We start from the raw sequence: 22,481 nt of genomic DNA on the forward strand, positions 1-22,481 counted from the left end.
TAAGTGGAAGGCTTTCTGACTGTCACACGCTAAGCAGGAATCTGTTTGCACAACAAACCGCTATTTAGGCTCAGAAATTATTTTCAACCACCTCAGAGGAAAAACAAAACAAAAAAAATGATCCCACTGTAAACTACAGCTTTGCATAAAAAAAAAAAAAAAAAACGCAAAAAAACTATACAGTACAAAATAAAAACTGACGCTGACGAGGAAAAAACGAGGAGGAGGAGGAGGAGGAAGGAGGAAGGAGATGTCTAGCGCTCTGCTGCGTTCACGTTATTTCTCAATGCAGCAGACAGGAAGTCGATTTGTGTTTCGCCTCTTCCTGCTGCTGCTCACAAGAAAACCGGTCGCATTAAACGAGCCTTACAAAAAAAACAACAAAAAAACAAACAAATCTGAAATAGTGTTTTGTTTTTGTTTGTTTTTTGCGTTGCAGCGGGGACACTTCAGTCATCTGTACCTGCGTGCGGTTTGTTAAAAAACCAACAACAAAAAAACCAACAACACTTGAACTTGCCGACGTCTATCGAGAGCTGGAGGTAAAAAAAAAAAAAAAAAAAAAGTGCGTTTACACGACTCGGAGATAAGAAAAATAAAATAAAAATACAATAAATCAAGACGGAAAACAGGCCGATTATTAACAAAATCAAAAATATCAAGATGTCGATATTAAAGAAATCACGCCGGTGTGAGGGGTCTTTAGGTTTCACCTTTTACAAGGTAAAAAAAAAAAAAATGAACTCGCTTCGAGTCAGCTGATCGAACTAAAGAGAGAAGAAGAAGAAATCAGGTCACATTCAGATGAACTTTTGGTTTAATGAAACATCTTTCACAAAGCGCACCGTGAGAAGAGTGCTGAGTCGCCTCGTTTTTGTTCTCCGGAGCGTTTCTTTGTTCTGTTCGGAGGTGAACGAGGAACGCGGGTCGTTTGCGTAGATTCCCGATGTGGAAGGAAAGCGGCGCGCGCTTGAAGAGCTTCGTGCGCCGACGTCGAACTGAATTATTTCACTTCGAAGGCTCGTCGCCGTGGAGACGCAGTTCGAATAAATAACTGCGCGTTTGCTTTTGTCGCGTCGGACCGATCGTTCCTTTTGGGATGAAGTCAGTTTCTTGTGCGTGTGCTTTTTGTTTTGTTGTTGTTGTTGTTGTGTCGGCCCACTTTTAGGAGCTGAACTCAGGTCTGCATCGCAATTTGTCAAAAGTGTAGCTGTAAAACTTTTGTTTTATATATATATATGTATATATATATATATATGTATGTATATATATATGTAGATTTAGATTTAGATATATCTGTACAAATGTACAAGTCTGTTCGGTACTGAGGAGAATCTAAATGATCAAGAGGTACAAGTTGTATTTGACCAGAAATCGCTTATTTTGTGGTATTTTTTTTGGGGGGGGGGGGATTAAAAATGTTAAAACGGTTCGACGGGTTTGAACTCTTCTCCGGGTTTCTTTTTCCACGTCGGTGACGCGTGACGATGCACACGTGGTGCAGCACGGATCTGCCGTTTGTTATTCGGGGAGTGGATGTGAAGGGTGTCGGCCGTGTTGCTTGTCGTAGCCGGGGGGGAGGGTGTGGGGGTGTGTGGGTGGGGAGGGAGGGTACTTTTTTTTTAGGGGGGAGAGATCTCAGATGACATCATCGTGCTGACCAACGTGCCGTCGCCATAAACTCACCGATACCCCGTACAGGATCTGTCACGCAACGTCCAGCCTTTTTGCCGCTGACCCCCTTCCCCCCACCGCCACCGCCACCGCCGCCGCCGCCGCCGCCTCCATGAACATCCCGCCGGGCGGACGCCGCCCGTCGTCCCTCCCTCTCTGCGCGCCTCCTCAGCAGCTGGTGTCGTTCAGGAGCTGCTTGGCGGCGGCTTCTTCCTCGTTCTCGGGGTTGGTCTTCTTCACGTCCGACACGCGGGCCGTCGCCTTCTGCTTGCGCTTGATCTTGAACACGTCCCACTTCTCGGGCAGCAGGCCCTTGTTGAAGACGATGGACGCCAGCCAGGAGACGAGCAGGATGGACACCAGGGACGAGACCATGATGACGGTGCGGAAGGGGAAGTACTGCGTGACCTTGCCCTCGGCGTCCAGCCGGCAGCCGGGGAACTTGATGGCGGGCGGCAGGCCGATGAGCGGCTCGCCGCTCATCAGACGCATGACGATGCCCATCACGTAGCCCACGCTGGCGCCGTAGCCGTTGGACACCTTGAAGAAGAGGATGCAGACCAGCTGGGGGAACATGATGGTGTAGGACATGTCCACGCCCACCAGCCAGAAGACCAGGACGCTGCTGTCCAGGAAGGTGAGGGCGGTGCCGGCCAGGCCCACCACCACCACCGAGATCCGGATCACCCACTGCATCTCGCGGTCGGACGCCTGGAGGAGGAGGAGGAGGAGGAGGAAGAGGAGGAGAGGAGGGGGAGGGGGAGGGAGGAGGGAGGAGGGACAACAACGTTACACCTCGTGACGTGAGGATCTACTGATGGTCTCCGAGGTCGACGGCCGTGAAGCGGCTCATTGTACGGAAACATTCCTTCGGCGGGTCGGACACCATGAAACGCGTCGTTGTGTTCAGACGGCGAACATTACGAAACGGGACTCCGCGTGAAGCGCCGCGATCTCCCGCACAGTGCTGCGCGTGCAGGACAGTTTTAGTCAATGGCCGCTCTGTTGCCGCCTCCGGCTTTCTGTCGTGAGAGCGTCAGAAAAGTGACACAGTCGGCAGATTGTGAAATGTCCTCCGCCCGCGCGAGGCTGTTTACGACGAGGCAATTTAGATTCTTTAAAACGGAGGCCGACTTAATTGGACAGTTTTGTTCTCCAGTGTTTTTCTTTTTTGTATTTGTAATTTGGCGCGATAGCGTTCAACGAAAAAACAGTTGAGGGCTCGACAACATAATCGGATTTTTATTGTCCGGGAACCATAAACGACTTTTTTTTTTCTTTTTTTTTTTTGGGTGTAATTAACATTTCATTGAACGAAGCTCGGAGGGACCGAAGTCGTCAAGATTCATCCTCTGGGGAACGTGAACGTTCCGGCTTCTTCGTAAGCAGGCGGCGTGCCCGTTAAACGACGTCTTAAAACCCTCACCTGCTTCCTGATGATGTTCTTGTAGACGTTGGAGGAGAACATGGAGGCGGAGGACAGCAGCGCCGAGTCCATGGAGGACATGACGGCGGCGGCCACGGCGCCGATGCCGATGACGGAGACGTAGGTGGGCGTGAGGTACTGCAGGGCGATGGGCAGGATGGACCCGGCCTGGTCCCGCTCGTACGGGGTCGGTAACCCGTAGCTGGTCGAGTTCCAGTCTGGGGAGACGGTCGAGAGATAAAACATTCGGAAAAGGAAGGCGAGAACAAGTGCAGACGTCCGGCTCAGAAACGCTGACGTAGGGGAATTTTTTTTTTTTTTTTCTCCACCCCCCACCATCCCCGTTCGTACCTGTCGACGCGGCCACGGCCCCGACCAGCACGGAGGGGATACCGAGCACCAGGCAGAAGGCCGAGGAGGCGAAGCAGGTCACTTGAGCCTGGCTGTAAGACGACGCCGACAGGATTCTCTGGTAGAACGCCTGGTAGGCCAAACCGCCCAACGCCTGCCGCGAACACACGTGATGACAGCATCCAGTTGGTAGGAACGCAGCAGGACAAGAAGAAGAAGAAGAAGAAGAAAAACATCCTGTCAGTGCTCCTGTCATGTTGTTTACGTTTGGCTGTTTGCCTATTTGATTTGTGTGTGTGTGTGTGTGTGTGTGTGTGTGTGTGTGTGTGTGTGTGTGTGTGTGTGTGTGTGTGTGTGCGTGCGCGTGCGCTCACCAGCAGCATGAAGTCGTCGAACCACTTGCCGGCCTCGTCGAACTTCACCGTGCCAACCCACGGAGCCTGGAAGGTCTGGTTGTACGCCGTCAGCGAGATGTCCAACGAGTGAGGGTTGGTCAGCAGGTAGGGGACACACACCCACTGTACACACACACACACACACACGCACACACGCACACACACACACACACAGATAATGTGATTACGGGGATGTTTTCAGTCAAAACACCGGGACATTAAAGATCTGAAAGATTGTTTTCTCGGAGTTACACGAGATCCTAATCTCACTTTATGATCCGAGCAAACATCCGAACACTAATTATACTAATAATCCAGAGTTGGTTATTGACTAAATGTTCTCACCGCGTGGTGCTGTGGAGCGTTTTCGTCATATCGAATGATGATCAGCTGATGGGGGGGTTCTCAGCGAATTAACATTTAAGTCAACGCAGACAGGAAGTCGGTATGAAACGGGGGGAAATTCACTCACATTTGGGAAAACAAACTCCTCATGAAGTTCATGTGATATTTTTTTCTTTCGAAAAGTTGAAAAACAGCTTTTAAATGGATCTTGTGGGAAGATTTTTTTTTTCCTCAACTGTTTCAAAAAGCCTTTTGTCAGCCTTTATCTTCACCAGTTGGACCACCATTTAAGAATCACCACAATCAGCCCGCAAACTGTGACATCATCCACCTGTCACTCAAAGCGGCTGCACCCTTAAACGGGTGAGTTACATAAATATTCATCCGGAGATCGACACAGTTTTTTTCGTACCAGGCTGTAAATAAGTTTTCGTGGGTAACTCGTGTTTTTTTTTTTTGGGAGCCAGAAGTGACCATATTTGGGCGAACTGTGGAGGAGTGAGGTGCGCTGGATCTGACTCCATCTGCTTCGGATACGATGCCCCGCCCACCTATATGGGGAAACCTGACTGCGCTCCAGGCCTGTCAATCAAACAAGACACACACCCCCAAAACATAGCTGTGTTTGAGACCTAAAATCTACTAAATGATTGAACGGACCAGAGCTCTGATCAGGAGGGAATTTAGCGAATGAGACCATGATAACTTAATTTTTTTTTTTTTTTATTGCCTTTGTATTTCATGAGAAAATAGTTTTTTTTAAGCCAGCCCCCTAGAGGCCCTCGGTGTTATTGCGCTTTAAGGCACTTCCTCTCTTTTCGGACCCAGACGCTACGTTCATGTTTACGTTCAATCTACACAAGATTGACTTGCTTTTAAGGCGAGCCTCAAGTGGCCGTTTGTGGAACTGCAGTTTCATGCACCAAGCTTTGACATATTTCGCAACACGAGCGAATAAACCTGGTGTGTCAATGAAATGATCAGCTGCCATCTCATTTACTCGTTTGGACGGCAGTCATTTTAAAACGGCGAGTGAAATTTAAAACCCGCCGGCACAGTCGAGCTACCCGTTTGGACTCGATGATGAAATTGTACCCCGCAGATAATTTATCACACTTCTTTCTTACTATGTCGTGGAGTGAGTAATCCGAGAGGACATTCGATGCTTGAACGATGTTCACCAGTCGACAGGTGAACGGACCACTAAAAGCCCCCCCCCCCCCCCCCCCCCCTCCCCCCTCCCACCCGACCTGGGGCGGCCGGCCCGTTACGCACCAGGCTGACGAAGATGAGGATGAGCTGGATGACGTCGGTGTAGGCCACAGAGTAGAGCCCCCCCAGCAGTGTGTAGACGATGGCCACCACCGAGGAGATGGCGATGGAGTAGAAGTAGGACAGGTCCAGGATCACGCTCATCGTTCCACCTGGAACGAGACGGCGCAGCGGTGAACATCGGCGGACTGGCGGGGAGACTCATGTTTCAGATTTCTGTTGCTACGGTTACATGCAAATTTCTTTCCTGTCGCTGTTTATTTTTAATGCTTTTATTAGGTTCTCAGTATTTCCTTGGTGCTGTTAAATATGGTCTTTTTCTCTCTCTCTCTCTCTCTCTCTCTCTCACACAGACACACGCATGTACATGCCTCCTCTGTGCTTTAGATTAAATAAGAAGCTGGGCGGTGACGCGGTCCTGTTATACCGCTCGTGAGCCGAAAATGCAGCATTCACAATCAAACGGATTACTTTTAACGACAACACGTTGCATTTTGTGGACATTTTAAGTCGAGAGTAAAGTTACGTGTGTCTATGGCTTAAACCTTTCAAAAAAACAAAAAAAAAACTTATGTGAAGCAACAAGCCAACGAAAAAGTGATAAAGACAAAACCAGAAATAGACACATAACAGAAGCAGCCTATTGATTGTGACTCAAACATGTTCGGTTTTTTTTTTTCAGCCTCTTGGGTGAATTATCACTTCTTTTTTTAACACTTAATTTTAATCAAGTAAAAAAAAAAAAAATGAAGGTAAAGAGAAGTGTCTTCAAGTAGTGAAACGAAATGATAAGGAAATGTAAACAAGTGAATAATTATAATAATAATAATAATAATAAATAAAAAAATAATTAAAAGACATCTTGTTACTCAAACAAGGCAAGCAAAACATCACTACCTTCACCGTCTCTTCTGCCACATTGCCAGGGTCCCCCCAGCCGCAGCCTGTAGCCACACCACAACAATGCCCTTAAACAGAGAAGTGTCAGATCGGCACCATCGATCGCCACTCACCACCCTGCTGACCTCTCACCCCTCCAACCCCCCCCCCCTCCCACCCCTTTTCCCCCCCCCTCCCACCAAAAACACACATCTGACACCCACCAAAAAACCACCCTGTCTTCTAGCGTCGCGTCATCAATGCGTTGTGACCTGGTGGTAACTAACTGTTCACACTTGGCATTCAAATGCATCTCGTCCGTACTGAGCGCGTGCGTCACTTCACATCACATAAAGCGTCACAGCCCTGCACGTGGAAAGCTCTTTACTTTCGTTTCAATTTTGTTTTGTTTTGTGCGGTCGAAATGTTTCCAGGAATCCAAAATCACGAGCGTTCAATCGAGATGCGTTCTGATGCCACGTGCGAACTGAAATCCATCTCCACTAAAATCTGGACCCGCTCTGGACTCCAACCCACCCGGATCTGACCTGAGCCCTTTTTTTTTTTTTTCTCTTTTTTTTTTGTCCATAAATCTCCGCATTGTAAATAATTCCTGGGTGGTCCGTTTTTTTTATTTTTTATTTTTTATTTTTTTTTTCCATATATAGTGCTGGATATCTCGTCTGCTCTGTTCTGTTCTGTTCTGTTCTGAGCTGAGCTGAGCTGAGCTGTGCTGTTCCCCCTCCGGGCTAAATTTAGGGATGAGGAAAGGTGAAATGAGATTCAGGGACCTCTGGGGCTTAATGGGCAGCACCAGGGATGGACAGAGGCAGAGAGCTGGATAAATACCCCCCGTGTGTTTGTTTTTAGATCTCACACACACACACACACACACACACACACACACACACACACACACACACACACACACACACACGCACACACGCACACACGCGCACACACACACCGAGTCCTTCCCGGCAGAAATTTGACCATGACTATGTGCCATTGACACGCCACTGCAAAGTGACAGTGCATGGAAAGTGTGTTTTCAGAGTTAAATCCCCTCTCTGGCACTGAATCAGGACACACACATGCACACACACACACACACACACACACACACGCACACAGTAAAGCTCAGTTTATATGCAAACAGTCTCCCAGCAACAACGCCGAGGTGGGTCAAACGCTCGGCACACTCTCAGGAGTGTCAAGTGTTTCTGTGTGTGAGTGTGTGTGTGTGTGTGTGTGTGTGTGTGTGTGTGTGTGTGTGTGTGTGTGTGTGTGTGTGTGTGTGTGTGTGTGTCCCACCCCTCCACCTCCCACACACACACACACACACACACACACACACACACACACACACACACACACACACACACACTTCTGCATAACTGTCCTGGAAAACAACGACAGGATGGTTTACCGAGAAGTGAGGGGTCCCCTGATTCTATATTGGTTTAATAGGTTAGGACGAAACTGTCCCAGGAACATTCCTGCCTCCCCACCGGTCCTTTTGTGGAGCGTCAGCACAGCTTAACGTGGCTCGAAACACTGTCGATGGATTTCACCGTTGCTACTGTTTACGCACAGAAGAAAAAAAAGCTAACTCGGTATTTAACGTTTAACCGCCCTCGGCCTCGGCGCAAAACTACAGAGGACAAAAAAAAGAAGAAGAAAAAAAAAAAAAGAGTCTCTCGAGGACTCTGGTTTAAATAATTGATCAGCTTTCACAATCAACAGGCTGCTCGGTGCTTAAACCCCCTTTTCTTTCATTTGTTTTCTTAAATAACACTGGAAAAGAAAACAGCGTTAAAACACACACACACACACACACACACACACACACACACACACACACACACACACACACACACACACACACACACACACACACACACACACACACACACACACAGGGAAAACATGATATGCACATTTCTCTCCTTCACAAACACCCGTACACGTGGGGAGCACATGCACACTGGTGTACGCCACCTGAAGCTCATATTACACACACACAGATCAACACGCTCAGGAAACAACGCTATCAACCATGTTTATGTGCGGATCGTAAAGAACTCCCGAGTCGCAGCGCTGAAAGCGGAGAGCGATGATATCACGAAGAGACGCTTTAAAATCTTCAGATAAGTCCCACTTGTCATCGGAGCAATTTTTCCACGTACGTAGTAATAATCCGCAGCCGGTTATTTTTAGCGACTCGCTGTCATTGTGTTTGTGCGCTGGGGGGAGGGGGGTGGGAATCGGTGGGGGGGGTCAACGTTCGCGCGTTTTCCGTTATCATTTCGGGCGGCGCGACCTCGGCAACCTAAGCCGCGCTCCCCTTCGGCAGTTTAAAGATTTATCGCCGGAAACCTTCTCAAATTATCAGATTCAAGGGATTATCGGTTTTCAAGGAGTTTGTGAAACAGTTTGTCCTCGATTTTGAGACGGGGAACAAAAATCACGGCCCTTTTTATGACAGATGTTGCCCCCTTTTTTTTTTCTTTTTTTTTTTATGAGCTTATCATTTTAATATTAACTCTGAAAAGCTGGTTGAAAACTCTAAGATGATTTCATGCCGTAAAACGTGATCGCAGGTTCGAACTGTTCGTTCCTTGTATTTATGAGCTTAATCATTCTGACGTGATCCTGCTTGTCGTTAGTTTACATAATTGCAAACTTACACAATTGTCACGCTAATATCTCAGATTTCTCTGGGGTGGGTTCAAACTTCTCCAAATCTAATAAGAGAGCAACATTAAGCTGAAGTTGGAAAATGAGACGGTGGCTGTTTATTGATTGTTTTTTAAGTTTCTAACTTTTCTGGAAACTAACCTGAGCGCAGTGTTTCATTCTTTCCTGTTAAAATTTTGCTCTTGCGAAAAAAAAAAAAAAAAATATCACAGCCTCTCATATTGCAAGTCACCAAACACTGGAGAAACCTGACCAATGATCTGAGCCTCGTTGTAGTTGCTAAGCTACCAGCTGCTGTCCAGAAGACGGGGTTAACGAACGGTCAGTTAGCTTTGATTTTTATCGTAGTCATGTTTATGTACTGAACTAAATATAAAGTGGGCACCAAATAAACACCTGCGTTCAAATTTGATCCAATGTGATAGATGGTTTATGAAAACACGCTAAAGGTGCAGTTTGTGTTTTTAACACGTTGTCAGGTTCGTTTCCCCCCTCCCCCCCCACCTGCTTCCTTTGAATAATCTCCAGCGCTGACATGACTGAGTCGGAGCCAAAAGGAGCACCGGCCAACAGCGCGGACCTGTTTTTTATTACTGTACTGTTTTTGCTGCACATTATGTACCCTGATCTGTGGACGCCTGCATGGTTGCATAAGTGTGTGCGTGCATTATTAAAATGCCAAAACCCTTTTTTTTTTTTTTTTTTTACAGTGCGAGGTAACTCACCCAGGCTGACGAGGGTGCGCGCCACCCAAAGCACGTCGGCCACCAGCGCGGGAAGGATCAGCAAGCTGCTCATGACGTTCCCGTACTTCTGCTGGAAGGGGTCCATCATTGTGATGTACTTGTTCTCTCTCATGGGCTTGGCAAAGAAAAAGCCACCTGCGAAAAAAGGGAGGGAGGTTAAAGGATCAAAGCAACGTCAGATTCTTTTTTTTTTTTCACACTTTGGAAATGATGTTGCTTTAAAGCCCACCCCCCCTGCTCCCCCCCGGGCTATAAATTTGTCATTTAAACACCCAGATGTGAGAGAAAGGAAGCGGGTAGGCCGGAGAGCGAAAGAACAAGTGGCGAAGGAACAGTTAGAAAAACAAGTGGTCCCTCCAGATAACACAATAAACTGAACTCGGGGGTCCACTTGGCCAACAATGGACAAGAGCAGAACGGGGAATGTTATATTTCCTGATCAGAGAATGGTCTTTTCCGCTTTCCATTACTCTCACACCACGCTACTGTGACATTAAAGTGGAGTGTGTGTGTGTGTGTGTGGGGGTGGGTGGGTGGGGGGAAGGGTGGTGCGAATGTTTACGGACGAGCTTGTCAGTTTGGTGAATTCAGGGGAAGGCAATCCAAGTCTCTGGGCGAACTGGTCTCCATGCACCTGTTGCCTCGAGTTACAATCCTAAACTGATTTCTCATACCACTATTTTTATCGTGAGTGACACTTTTATTGGTGCGTGGCATCGGACGGGGAACTGGGGGAGGGGGGCGGCGCTCCGGTGGTCAACAACACTTCATGGTTTTCTAAACTGTGCGGTATGGACGTATTTTTGTGTCTTTGATACGCGAGCAAAATGAAAAAAAGTTTTGAAAGCAAATTTCTCGCACCGCAATTTAAGTTTGTAGGTAAAAACATATGTAGACTGAGAATATCATTATTTGCATTGCAAGCAAATTTGCTTTTACAGTTGTGTTAGTTTTGGTAATAAAATTAAAACCTTTGCTTTCAAGTCAAAAACCTTTGTGAGTTGAATTGGACGTAGTGGGCAGGACTACTTTGTGTATATATATATATGTATATATATATATATATATATATATATATATATCCAATGATCAAATTCCCTATTATTTCCTGACCTCTGGAAACCCTGATAGGACTTTAAATGAGCTTTAAAATAAAGGCATACAGTGAATGTCAAATGTTGACAAAAAAAACAATCTCTCTTCTTTCCCAACAATAAATCCTGACCTCACAAACTTTGATAAGAATGTGAAGAAGACAAACTCAATCAAATGTCAAGCTGCATAAAGTTCACGTCTACTTTTATTTAATCCTGATATACAAAAATAGCACGCACCGTTAATTCACTTTCACTGGCACAGTTGCATCCAATTCAATTTGACCCAGAATGAAATAATCTGGAAAACCTGCATAGCCGACAGATAAGCTTCTACTTCTATTGTTTACGTTTTGAGTCTGACTTGTTTTTCCGCTCTACGTGCTTTTTGTACACCAGCGCCGATCGCCGGTGCTACTCACCTAAGAAGAAGGTCACGACGTAAGGCACGGGCATGAGCGCCCACACCGCGCCGAGCGTCGGGTTGTACGTCGCTTCGGCTATACCGAGAATGAAGCCTCCGCCCACCCAGGTAGCTGCGTTGGGGGGGGGGGGGAAGAAAAACACACGTTAAAAATAGAAGGAGAAACTGGCTTCGCACTCGAATCTCGCGCCGCATTTTTTCGCGCCATAAACACGTGCGCGTTACCGGTGAGCGTGAAGATGCCGACGAGCAGGCTGATGTTGCGTCCGGCGAGCAGCGTTATTTCCATGCCGTCTCCGCTGCTCTTTTTCTCCTCCTTCTTGGAGCGCATGGACGCCCAGATGCCCGTGCCCAAGATCAGCAGGTAGAACACCGCCATCACCACCAGACCCGGCACATTGAGAGCCATCCTCCACTACTTCTGTGTGCGTTTCCTGCCGAGAGACAGATTGAAGGCCAGCATGAAGATCTGAGATGCTAACAGCCAGAAAAAGAAACATGCAGATGCTGCTTGCAGTGTTTTTTTTTTTAAATAAGTGAAAAATGCAAGCAAAACCTTCTCAAATATCTTCTTTTTTTTTGGAGGGGGTGGGGAGGGGTAGGAAATATATATATATATATATAAAAAATTATGATTGCAGGGCAAACATGATTCTGACAAAAAAATAAAAATACAAAAAAAAAACCATTCATAATGTGCAGAGAGATCAAGCGCAAATGATAAAACAATGAACAGAAAACACACCAATGAAAAGAGAAGGGTGAGCAAGGTGGAAAAGAAACTACACGTCTTCTGAAAAGAAAGAAAAGTGGAATAAAAGGCTACAAATGGAACAAAACAAAAAAAGAAAAGGAGCAGCAGCATTTCGGATGACCTGGCTCTGCTTGCTTGGCAGACGGGGGGTAAAGAGAAGAGGGCAAGGTGGGGGGATGGGGGGGTTTGGGAGGAGGTTCGGAGGGTGTGGAGGGGGGGGTGAAGAGTCGAAGAGACGAAAGGGGTCTCACCATCACGCTTGGCATCACTGACAAAGATGGCGGACAGATGTTGTCCCCCGTCTCCAGTGGTCGGGCGGCCCCGAGTTTCCACCCCAAACATCGAGAAGTGAAAACAACTCAGAGCCACGTTAGTTCCAACATGTGTGTGTGTGTGTGTGTGTGTCTATGTGTGTGCAGTTACTGTGACCCGTGTGTGTCGGACAGGTGAGAAAGAAAAAAAGACTTGAATGAATAGCGTTTATCTTTAACTGCTGCTGGGCATCTGTACTTGCACCCCCACTTCCCTGGACGGTGACACGGTGGAACATTTACTGTATTAACTGTTTTAATGCAGTCGAAGGAAAAAGTGAAGAACTACAGGTTTTTTGGTTGTTTTTTTTTTTTCCATCTAAAATATCACAATAAAGCAGTTTCTTAAGAAAATGTTCTCTTTATTGTAGACAAACTCATTTATCATAAACACAGGCCATTTTCATGTTTAAAAAAAACAAAACAAGACCCCAATGTACTGAAAACGTTCCCGGTTTTTGGGGGATTCGTCCGTGATTTATTCAGTCATTCATTCAGTCGGGTTTTTGTGAGTATGATCTACTCTTAAGCCTCTTCTAAGCAGCGCCTCCCCACTAACCAGCCCCAACACTGTTTCTGCCTTTTAATTTTCCAGCATTTTGTTTTTTTGCTTGTTCCCATTTTTTAACCTTCGCCTGTACGATCCAAAACAATTCCAAGACTTGCACTGATGCGCAAAAACACGCAGCGCAGAGCCGTCGGGCGGACGGAGCGAGAGGAAGCTACAACCTTGGTGAGAAAGTATTTCAAGTTACGTCGGCTTGATCGTCATCCGCACCCCGAGTAGCACTCAGTTTTTGTGAGCAGCGTCGGACGTGAAATTTGAGGAGAGAGCGAACACCCGGATTGTGTGAAATGTTTGGGGAACAGAAACGGAGTCAAAATCCGGTGAGTTGAGGGCGAGAGACTTGGGAGAACCCGATTTACCACGGCGACAAAAGTTCAGGTGGTTTTGCGGCGAACGTTCGCTTCGTAAAGTCCCAGTAAACTCGGTGTTGACGGTCTGACTCCGAGGGGACGAATTCGCGGCGACCTGACGCGCCTCCTTCGGCCTTGGACGGTGACGTCCTGCCCCTCTTTAGCTCCGAACGCCTCGCTCCTGCTTATCGCCTCGTTGTCGTACACTTCCTGAAACATTTCAAGTGTCTTTCTTGCACTTTTGGCATGTGCTCTCTCTCCATGATGAAATCCCAGATATTCCCAGACCGCTGTTTACAAAAAAATGTGTGCCACTGTTACTTTCGGACTCTCTTGCTCCCAGTTTTGTCTTTACTTGCCTGTTTTGTTTTTGTTTTGCTTTTTTCGTCATCTCGAACCCGTTTGAGTCTCCCTTTCGTTTTCTTTTGGGTCCACTGATCCGGGCTCTAACCGAAAACAACATTTGTTTTACAGAAAGCTTTGGCTGAAATCCTGAAACTTAAAGAAGAAAGAATGCATGTAGATCCCCTGAGGGGGAGAGGGGGGGGGGATGAAGTAAAAATAAAAAGGAAATACTTGTGAAAGGAGTGCACTGAAAAATACGGGTTGGAGGCGTATGTGTGTGTCTGTGTGTGTTTATATGTGAAGGTATGGAAGGAATGGTTAAGGGGGAGGAGGGAGAGGAAGAGGCAGGGTGGTGGTGACGGGTGGATCACTGCTAAAGTCAACAAAAGCCTGAAGCCTCATGAGGGCCGCGTGTTCTTTAAGTTAGGTTAGGTTAGGTTAGGTAGTTACTTTATTAATCCCCGAGGGGACATTTTTTAAAGTTAATTAAGTATGTGCGTCTGTAACATACCGGACATCGCAGAGCGCAAACTGAATATTCATGTGACATTACGGCGTTGATGTTTTCTGGGCTCGGACCAAAAAGAAGAAAAAAAACAACAACAAAAAACAAGAAGAAAACTGTCAAATATTAACAGCTATCGGCTCCGCAGGTGTGTGAAGAGTCAAAAACACAGGCGGGAAACAATACAGCATTTGAAAGCTATGGCACGGACTTTATACTCAATACTAATGATGTGCAGCTGCAGCAACGGGCTACTTTGCATGAAAAACTTGCAAAGTCTGCAGTAAATATGCAGGACTTGGATGATTGCGATGTTTTACAGTAGTAATATACTTGGTCGATACCCGACCGATGCTTATTCGACTCAGAAAAGGCATGTGCTCTATAAATGTCAGTGTAGCTTCTTTTTTTTCCCCAGGGAATCGTAAACATTTTTTTTTACAAGGTTTTATGCAACCACGTCGGTGGGAGAGTTCTCTGAGGGCGGCGGGTTTGTTTTTTTGTCGGCTTGTAAAAAGTAAAAGAACATTTAAGTTGAACTGAGGCCAGATAAGTGCCGAGTCAGTTGCTGCTGAGGAATATTCGCCTTGAAAGTAACCAGACATTTTCTGAATTCACGGTATGTGACGCTTTTGAACTCTAACCTATGCTAATTGATACAAAACAAGTCCAACAAGTTGTTCTCGCTGCTAAACGTTTGCATTTAGATGGTATTTCGGGTCTCTAGGTCAATGCGAGTCTGTGAGGAATCTGACAAAACAAATTTCACTTGCCAGCTAACCTTTAGCAGGTAGCATATAGATTTATAAGAGCTTCTTGGATCCACTGTTGCTTCTTAAAAATGTGCCATAAAACCAAAACAGTGCGCTTAATAGAGGCTAAAATGCTGTGCATGACTAAATTGAGTGATATTTTTCCTCCGGGTTTGTTACTGAGAGCAGCCACATGTCACGTCTCATTTGCAAAAAGGTTAATAGGACTAAAAAATTCTCCTAAATATTCTTTCTCAGTCCTTTTCAGCGGGCTAATATTTTCAGTCCGGACTATTTTGGTACTGTGACAGTATGCGAGACATTTCACAGACCGACGAGAGGCCTGGAGTCCTTCGATGAAGGTATACATGTCTTTTGACCTATTTTGGAGTTGAAAATAAAAAGACCTCTTATGTCTCCCATACGCTCCACACACACTAACACTTTCTCTGCCCTCCCTTTTTTTTTTTTCATCACGATAAACATCATCGCCAGCGATGTGGATCGTCTCGCCTTTTTCCTCAGCGGGACTCGACGTTCCCCGCTCCAAACACAACGGCAAAAAAAAAAAAAAAAAAAAAAAAGCATGAAATTCAAGAATTCAAAATGAATCCATCGCACTTAAGTGTCATTATCAAGATGACTCATATTTTGTTGGCTGCCGTTGAAGTTTCTGGTTTCAATAGAAAGTTAAATTTCTCCCGGATTTGCATCTCACACCAGATCAAGAACTGATCTGACTACTAAAGGGATGCCAAGTTAACATCTGACTCGTGTCAGTTTTGGCAACAAAACTCACTGCAGCAGTTATTGGAAAGAGCAAATAAAACCCGTTGGGGTTTTGTATTTGAAAGCGCTCCAAGCAGACCCGGCTGGGGAACTATTGCTCACGGTCAAGTAAGGATTCTTCGATTTTAACCGGAACAATACATAATCAAATCCCTGATAAACGACTGCAGACCGTCACTCGACCCGTCGGATCGACTTTCATTCACTTAGATGGTGAAGATCGAGGTCAACAGATACTGGAGCAAAAATGTGGTGATTTTTTGTTTGCGATTCTCCTTCAGTGTTTTTAAAATCTGCTTCACAATACAAAAGTCGGCGTTTGTGTAAAAAGCTCGTAGCGTCAGCAAAGACGTCTGTTGCCTGAGAAAAAAAGTCATAAGTTACAAGTCGGGGCTCGGTTTACCGCTGATTTTGTGTATAATAAATATAGCTGAACATAACTTCAAGTCAACTTTGTAGCTCGTCGCGACGATGCAATCAAACTTCAGAAAACATATGCAAATAGACAAAAGGAAGGAAATTTAAAAAAAAATAACTTCAACTCAACATTTAGTAAAAGCACCTAAAATTCTGACAACATAGTAAAGAAATTACACCCAACGAGAGCGCGTATCAGACGTAAAAAAACATTTTTTAATCAATTTTTTTTTTGTGTGTTACCGATTGACGAGTCCTAAAGTAGGTTATCCGCCAGTCTGGTTGAAAATAAACCAAAAAAACCTATGTGTTTTTTGGTTTATTTTAACATTGTCTCAAAGGATTTCAATATTATTACAAATATCTCCAGTTAACCTAACGTCCGTCTTATGAAATTTAGATTTGTCGCTAATAATTAGTAGCTTGTTGCTACAAAAATCGTCATCTCAATTCATGTATTGGCCAATTTAATACCATTTCACATCCGGGGTGAAATGAGCCTTCAGTGTTTGACACGTATCTAATTTACATAACGTTCTCACTGATGGCACAAACATTTTTCTTTACGATTACGTATAATTTTATGGAGGAAATCGAGTCCGTTTATCACACGGTTTAGGTGTCGAGACAAACGTAGGCCGACATCTGTTTTAATGAAGAATTAGGATTCGCAGAAGAGTTTTTCTTTCCTCTTTGTGATAAAAAAATAAAAATCTAAAAGTCTATACTTTCATTTTTACACCACAAACAAGAAAAAAAAAATACAGCTAGATTCTCATTCAAATTAATACAAAATTAACAACCGCATGGAATAAGAGCTACTAGTAAATAGTAATTTGACATGTTGACAATTTCATGAAGCGGAATTCAATATTGATGGATTAAAAATCCATCCAGTTGGTGCTTGAAAGTTTGTGAACCCCAGTGTTTTTTTTATTTTTCAACCCTGCTGTGAACAGATCGTAACATAATTTTGTCTCATCGGTCAAGAACAAACTTTGTTGAACAACAGACTACCGATCCGTCTTGGAGAGCGGTGGCTTTCTTCTTGGAACCCTGCCATGGACACCGTTGTTGTTCAGCGTTTCCCGTGACGAGGAATTAACAAACATTAACATTAGCCGTTGTGAGAGAGTTGCTTAGAGGTTACCCGGGCTTCGTTTGTGACCTCGTCAGCAATTACACACCTTTGTTTCACACCTGACTCTAATTTCACCTTCAAACTACCTGCTAGTCCTTGGGGGGAAGAGGGGGAGCGGGACGGGGGGGGTTCACATAATTTTGACACTCACAAATGTTTTATTAGATCATTTTGGTCGATAAATAAACCGCTAAATATAATATTGCTGGCCTAATTTGTCAAAATGAGTTCTCTTTATCTACTTTTAGGACTGTTTTTAAAAAAATATTTTAGGTCATAATTATGCAAAGAATTCTAGAGGGGCTCACCAGCTTTAAAGCACCGCTGCTGCCGTTACTGCTTTCGAGTTCGTGACACTGCGTACTGAATATATATTACAATATCATTTGGGTTATTCAAGTTCAAGTTACTGTGCATTGTGTAGCCGTACGATACGTTGGCCACCACGGACCTGCTGGATTAAACAACAACAACAACAACAACAACAACAAATAAAACCCTACGTTTCTTTTTTGTTTAACTGGCATATCGACCCTTCAGCGTGTGCCAAAATCCATTTTTGTTGGCAGTTCATCCCCAGCCGACATCATCCTAAAGTTTTGGATCTTATACATTCATTAATAAAAGCAAAACAACATTCAACTCTGACCTACTGACTTATTTGCCTGTCAAATATCTTAAGTCTCCAGGTTTAGATGGACCGAAACACCGATCTACAGGGACGTGTACATTTGACTTCTTAGAGTATCTCCGGACACGAGTGTTTTCTCCGTCTAAAATACTCCCTGTGGTGTTATCCTTCATACGGATGCAGAAGTATGTCTTGGCTCTGTGACAACAGCTTTCTACAAATAATACCTCCCAACACACACATCTCTCGGTACTTTTCCATTCAGACTGACCCTTCAACCTGTTGCGTACTGCAATTTTATTACGTGTCGAAAAAGCCTTGCGAGGATGTTATTATCCACTGTTTGTGAACTGGTAGCGTTCGCTGCAATTCTGCACACGCACGCACACACTGCAACTTCAGCTGGTGAAATATGACTTTGCTCCTCTGCTGACAAGAGTCAGACAATGAGGGTCAACAGAGAGATTAGGAAGTAAAGAAAACAATCTGGCAGCTACTTCTGCTTCTTCTCCGGTACTAACATCCACCTCTGCGGTCTGAACACTTTGGGAGATTAGTTAAGTTGTAATAAGGCTGAAAACAAGAAGGACGAGAGCTACGATTTCCAGAAGTCACAGTAAGGCTCACATTAATAACTGATGCGGTTTTGATAAGCACCGAACTGAGACGTCTGGGCTGAGGAATAAAACCTCCCGACTTAACGTCAAGCGCAGCATCTTTACACGTAAAAGCTAAAGAGGTTTTACACTCGCGGGAAAAAGGAGGTGACTGGGTCAAAGATTGATGAAGTGAGAGAAGTGAGTATGTGAGCATGACAAGGCAGTCAACCAGAACAAACTGGAGCTAATCTGTGTCTCAGAGAGAGCTGCTCAGCTTACACAAGGCATGGCGATGAGAAGATGTTGGCGTGAGGCTGTGGGCCAACCCTCGGGGAGAATGACTTATACTAACAGAGCTGGGAATGATTAAAAGTGCAATGAGGAGGAAATACGGAGCGAAAAAAATTCAATAAAGTATTATTCCTCGAAAGGTGAGGACTGCCAAGAAATACCGTGAGATATATAAAAAAAAAATTAAAAAAACAATGTCAAAAGTGTTTTTAAAAACTTTGCATCTACAATTAGGTACATATGCAACCATATCTAGGGACATATGGAAAAATAAATAAGATATACACAGTCACTCTAAGATATCATTTAATCAAACAGGTTGGTGGGGATCTCAATAAAAAAAAACAGCCTTTTTTTTTTTTTATAACATCTTCAAAACAAAAATATCAACATTAAAATTAAATAAATAAAAAATCAGCCTGACACCAAGTGCCACATACAATCCACAGTTTGACCACAGTCTCAGCCTCAGCCACTTCTCCATTCTCACACCAAGTGCAGTGGAAATTTATAGCTTATCACAACCATTGATAGAGAGGATGCAAAAAAAACAAAAAACAAAGATAGGCAGCTGCAGTCACATTAGACAAACCACAAGAGCCAATTTGGCACTGCAGCAGAGACCAGAGCTATTTCTAGGAGGAGGAGGTGTCCCAACCTGACTGAGTTTAAGTAGTATTACATACAATCTGTGTGCACTCAAACTAATAGTCCAAAAACGATGTACAAAAAGTAAAACAACAAAGAAAATAAATACCGATACAGGAGATGTGAGTAAGGGAGCATAGCATATTCAACGACTGAATACATACCTACGGCGAACAGTACGTGTCAGTTCTGAGTGATGATGTGAGGAGTCTATTCAGAGGACAGGCCAGGTGATAAATTCAGTCCAGGAGGAGAAAGATTCATACAACACTCATCCACAGTGTTGGAGACTGCCAGGAGATTGAGGGAAACACACACAGACAAAAATAAATAAAAATAAAAAATCGATGGGTGGACTTCAATGTCTTTCACTGAAGAGGGTTTAAAAACAAAACAAAAAGTCAAATTTCAAAAGAGTTTTTTTGGACACAGCGCTGTGCAGTGAGGAGGGAGAAAGGAGTCAAGAGTTGATGGTTCAAAAAAAAAAAATCTCATGAGGCAGGTTCAATGAGGGAGGATGGAAGTCTGTCGAATCAACACAGCCTTCCCCTGGTTTTAAAGCTCACGGGGTGGGAGTGGTTAGACGGTATGTGAGGGACAAGGGAAGCTGCCATGACTGCCACCTGATTGGTGACTGCGGCGGTGCCCTTGTCTGCAGCCTATTAGCTGTTCTCAGAATGTGTGTGTGTGTGTGTGTGTGTGTGTGTGTGTGTGTGTGTGTGTGTGTGTGTGTGTGTGTGTGTGTGTGTGTGTGTGTGTGTGTGTGTGTGTGTGTGTGTGTGTGTTGGAGGCGGGGCAGACCCCCCCACCCCCAGTTTCGGCCCACACGAGGATGGCTTTGAGTGTAGGGTGGCACTGGCACCTCCGGCTCCTCATGATCAGCTCATTAACACCCCCTCCTACCCCCCCCCTCATCCCCACCCCCACCCCACCTCCGTCCAGCTCTACTCGATCACCTTTTATCTCCCCATTCATTTCCCCTTTTTTCCCTCTTTGTAACTTCCCAGTCTTTATACCCTGCAGTTCCTCTAATAAAACTTTATCAGAAATTATTCACCCCCCCCCCCCCGCCCGCCATCTGTCACCTACCTGCTGTGTTTCACAGCAGCTGTACAGCCAGCGTCACAGAGCCAACCGCGATCCTCAAACACACACACACACACACACACACACACCCACAATACATTAAGAAAAACATCTCCTTGTGCAGTGTTTTTTTTTTTTTTTTTTTCTCTTCAGTTTTATTAGTGTGTGTGCATGTGCGAGTGTGTGGGCACGGAGCAACTGCCTCTTTGCCTCGGACTTCCACAAAGCCTCGCTTGTTCTGTCCATATGGTTTAGTGTATCAGGCATTTAGTGAATCACATGGGAAGAGCCAGACAGAGAAATATGAGGAAGAAGAAGTCGCAGAGAAGAAAGAGGCCTGGGATTCGATTAAAAATAGCCTGTGTTTACAGAGGAGCTCCGGGCAGTCATTTAGTCCAAAACAGCCTCAGGCCAGATATTTTTCAGACAGCTTTTCAAATATTCTCACATCAGTGGGGAGAGATGAGAGCGTTTCACATTCAACAGACCTGACGTGAGTGAATTCCTGCCGCCTTTTTGCAGGAAAACAGCGACAGCGCTCTCCATGGTGCAGCTGCCAACCAACCGCTACAGTAAACAGAGATAAAAAAAATAATAAAATGTGCCGATCTCCGTCACGTAAACAACACAGGCGGTGAAAAATTATTACAGCGGTGCCAATCAAACGCTGACATCGATATGGATGCAGATCGCCAGATCAAACGACGGCATCCTGCTTTTCTACAACTGACGAAAAGAGAAACAACAAAGTTGCTGACAAGCTCTTCTTCACTTCACCTGAAGGGATTTCGATAACAGTCCTTTCACCTCCTGTCCTGCCTACTTGCACATTACCTCAATTACAACCATTTAGCCGTGTGATCCAAAAAAAAAAAAAACACCCCCCTTTGCTTTTTTTCCCCCTCAGTTTGAATCAACAAAGAGACCAGCTGTGCAGCGCCGTGCTGATGCTGTGCCTTTAAGAGTCCTCTTCATGTACCAAGAAAAGGTCAGTAACTCTCCCCTTCGCTTGTGTGTGTGTGTGTGTGTGTGTGTGTGTGTGTGTGTGTGTGTGTGTGTGTGTGTGTGCGCGCGCTATATGATTAGTCAGTGCCCTCCTCACACTGCCTTGCATGCTTTTAAGCTTCAGTGTCTGCGTGCCTCACTCCCCGTTGGTTTGCATTTATTTCCATGCATATCTTCAGGCCTATCTCTTTGCCCCCCCCCCCCCACCCCACCCCTCAAACTCACTCACTCACAAACAGGACTTGATTCCCATCGAGATACTGGGTCTCGTCAACATCCCTCAGTTTTAGGTTGGGGAGGGACTTTTCACTCAGTGGGTATAAAATGTTGAGGGAAAATTTAATTTAACCCCTCTTAAACCATTTAGAGTTTCCTAGTCAGACGTTACATCAAGTCATGATGATGTGTTATGATTGTTACTGCATGATATAAACGCAGCTCATTATAATGAATAATTATCTGAACAAAACGAAAATCACTATACCAGGCCACTCAAAAACTTGGGTGGGGAAAAAGTTCCACTTCATTCAGAGGACGTCATCCGGACGGCTGATAGCGTTCGTTTTTAATACCGACATATACAGAAATATTTACTCTCTCAGGTTTAAAAAATAAATAAATAAATAAAAATAAACATATATATATATATGTATATATATTCACACTTATTCACTCTGTAAAATCAGCAAATTAGTTTTTCGTTTTAGTCAAATTTTGATTAACTGTTATCATGTCTTTCTTTGGTTGGTTTTACTCAACACAAAACTGAAAACATATTGAGTCTCGTTGTTTTTTTTGTCTTCTTCCCTTTTCCATTTTTTTTTTTTTTTGACAGCCGAATTTTTGAGACTCCAGCTGTCGCCATCTTTGTTCGCAGTTGCTATGGTTACGAGTGTTCATCTCGTACGGTGACTTTAGCGGGAAAAAAAAAAAAAAAAAAAAAAGACTCGGTGTCCGTGACTCGGTGTCCGTGACTCTCTGCT

The 22,481-nt window shown here is 44.8% G+C and overlaps 1 protein-coding gene across 2 annotated transcripts in view; it reads right to left on the bottom strand.

The window, feature by feature from the left end:
* Positions 1 to 1,763: 1,763 nt before the first annotated feature.
* LOC138632312 (high affinity choline transporter 1-like) overlaps positions 1,764 to 22,481 on the bottom strand; it is a 243,151-nt gene continuing 222,433 nt past the window's right edge. The window contains exons 2-10 of one of the 2 annotated variants that reach the window (XM_069717798.1): positions 12,312 to 13,404; positions 11,532 to 11,740; positions 11,305 to 11,418; positions 9,768 to 9,923; positions 5,467 to 5,615; positions 3,826 to 3,969; positions 3,452 to 3,605; positions 3,101 to 3,318; positions 1,764 to 2,385 (exon numbers count right to left, since the gene is read on the bottom strand). In XM_069717798.1, the coding sequence (XP_069573899.1) occupies positions 1,843 to 2,385; positions 3,101 to 3,318; positions 3,452 to 3,605; positions 3,826 to 3,969; positions 5,467 to 5,615; positions 9,768 to 9,923; positions 11,305 to 11,418; positions 11,532 to 11,715 (1,662 nt within the window). In that variant the 5' untranslated portion in view covers positions 11,716 to 11,740; positions 12,312 to 13,404 and the 3' untranslated portion in view covers positions 1,764 to 1,842. Of the gene's footprint in view, positions 2,386 to 3,100; positions 3,319 to 3,451; positions 3,606 to 3,825; positions 3,970 to 5,466; positions 5,616 to 9,767; positions 9,924 to 11,304; positions 11,419 to 11,531; positions 11,741 to 12,311; positions 13,405 to 19,571; positions 19,960 to 22,481 lie in introns of those variants that run through there. The other variant, XM_069717797.1, reaches the window with a different exon arrangement.

The sequence above is a fragment of the Brachyistius frenatus genome, unplaced genomic scaffold (genome assembly GCF_029030835.1).
Source record: "Brachyistius frenatus isolate BFR_SWC_R1_liver_20210118 unplaced genomic scaffold, ASM2903083v1 Contig_180, whole genome shotgun sequence".
Taxonomy (NCBI): Eukaryota; Metazoa; Chordata; class Actinopteri; family Embiotocidae; genus Brachyistius; species Brachyistius frenatus.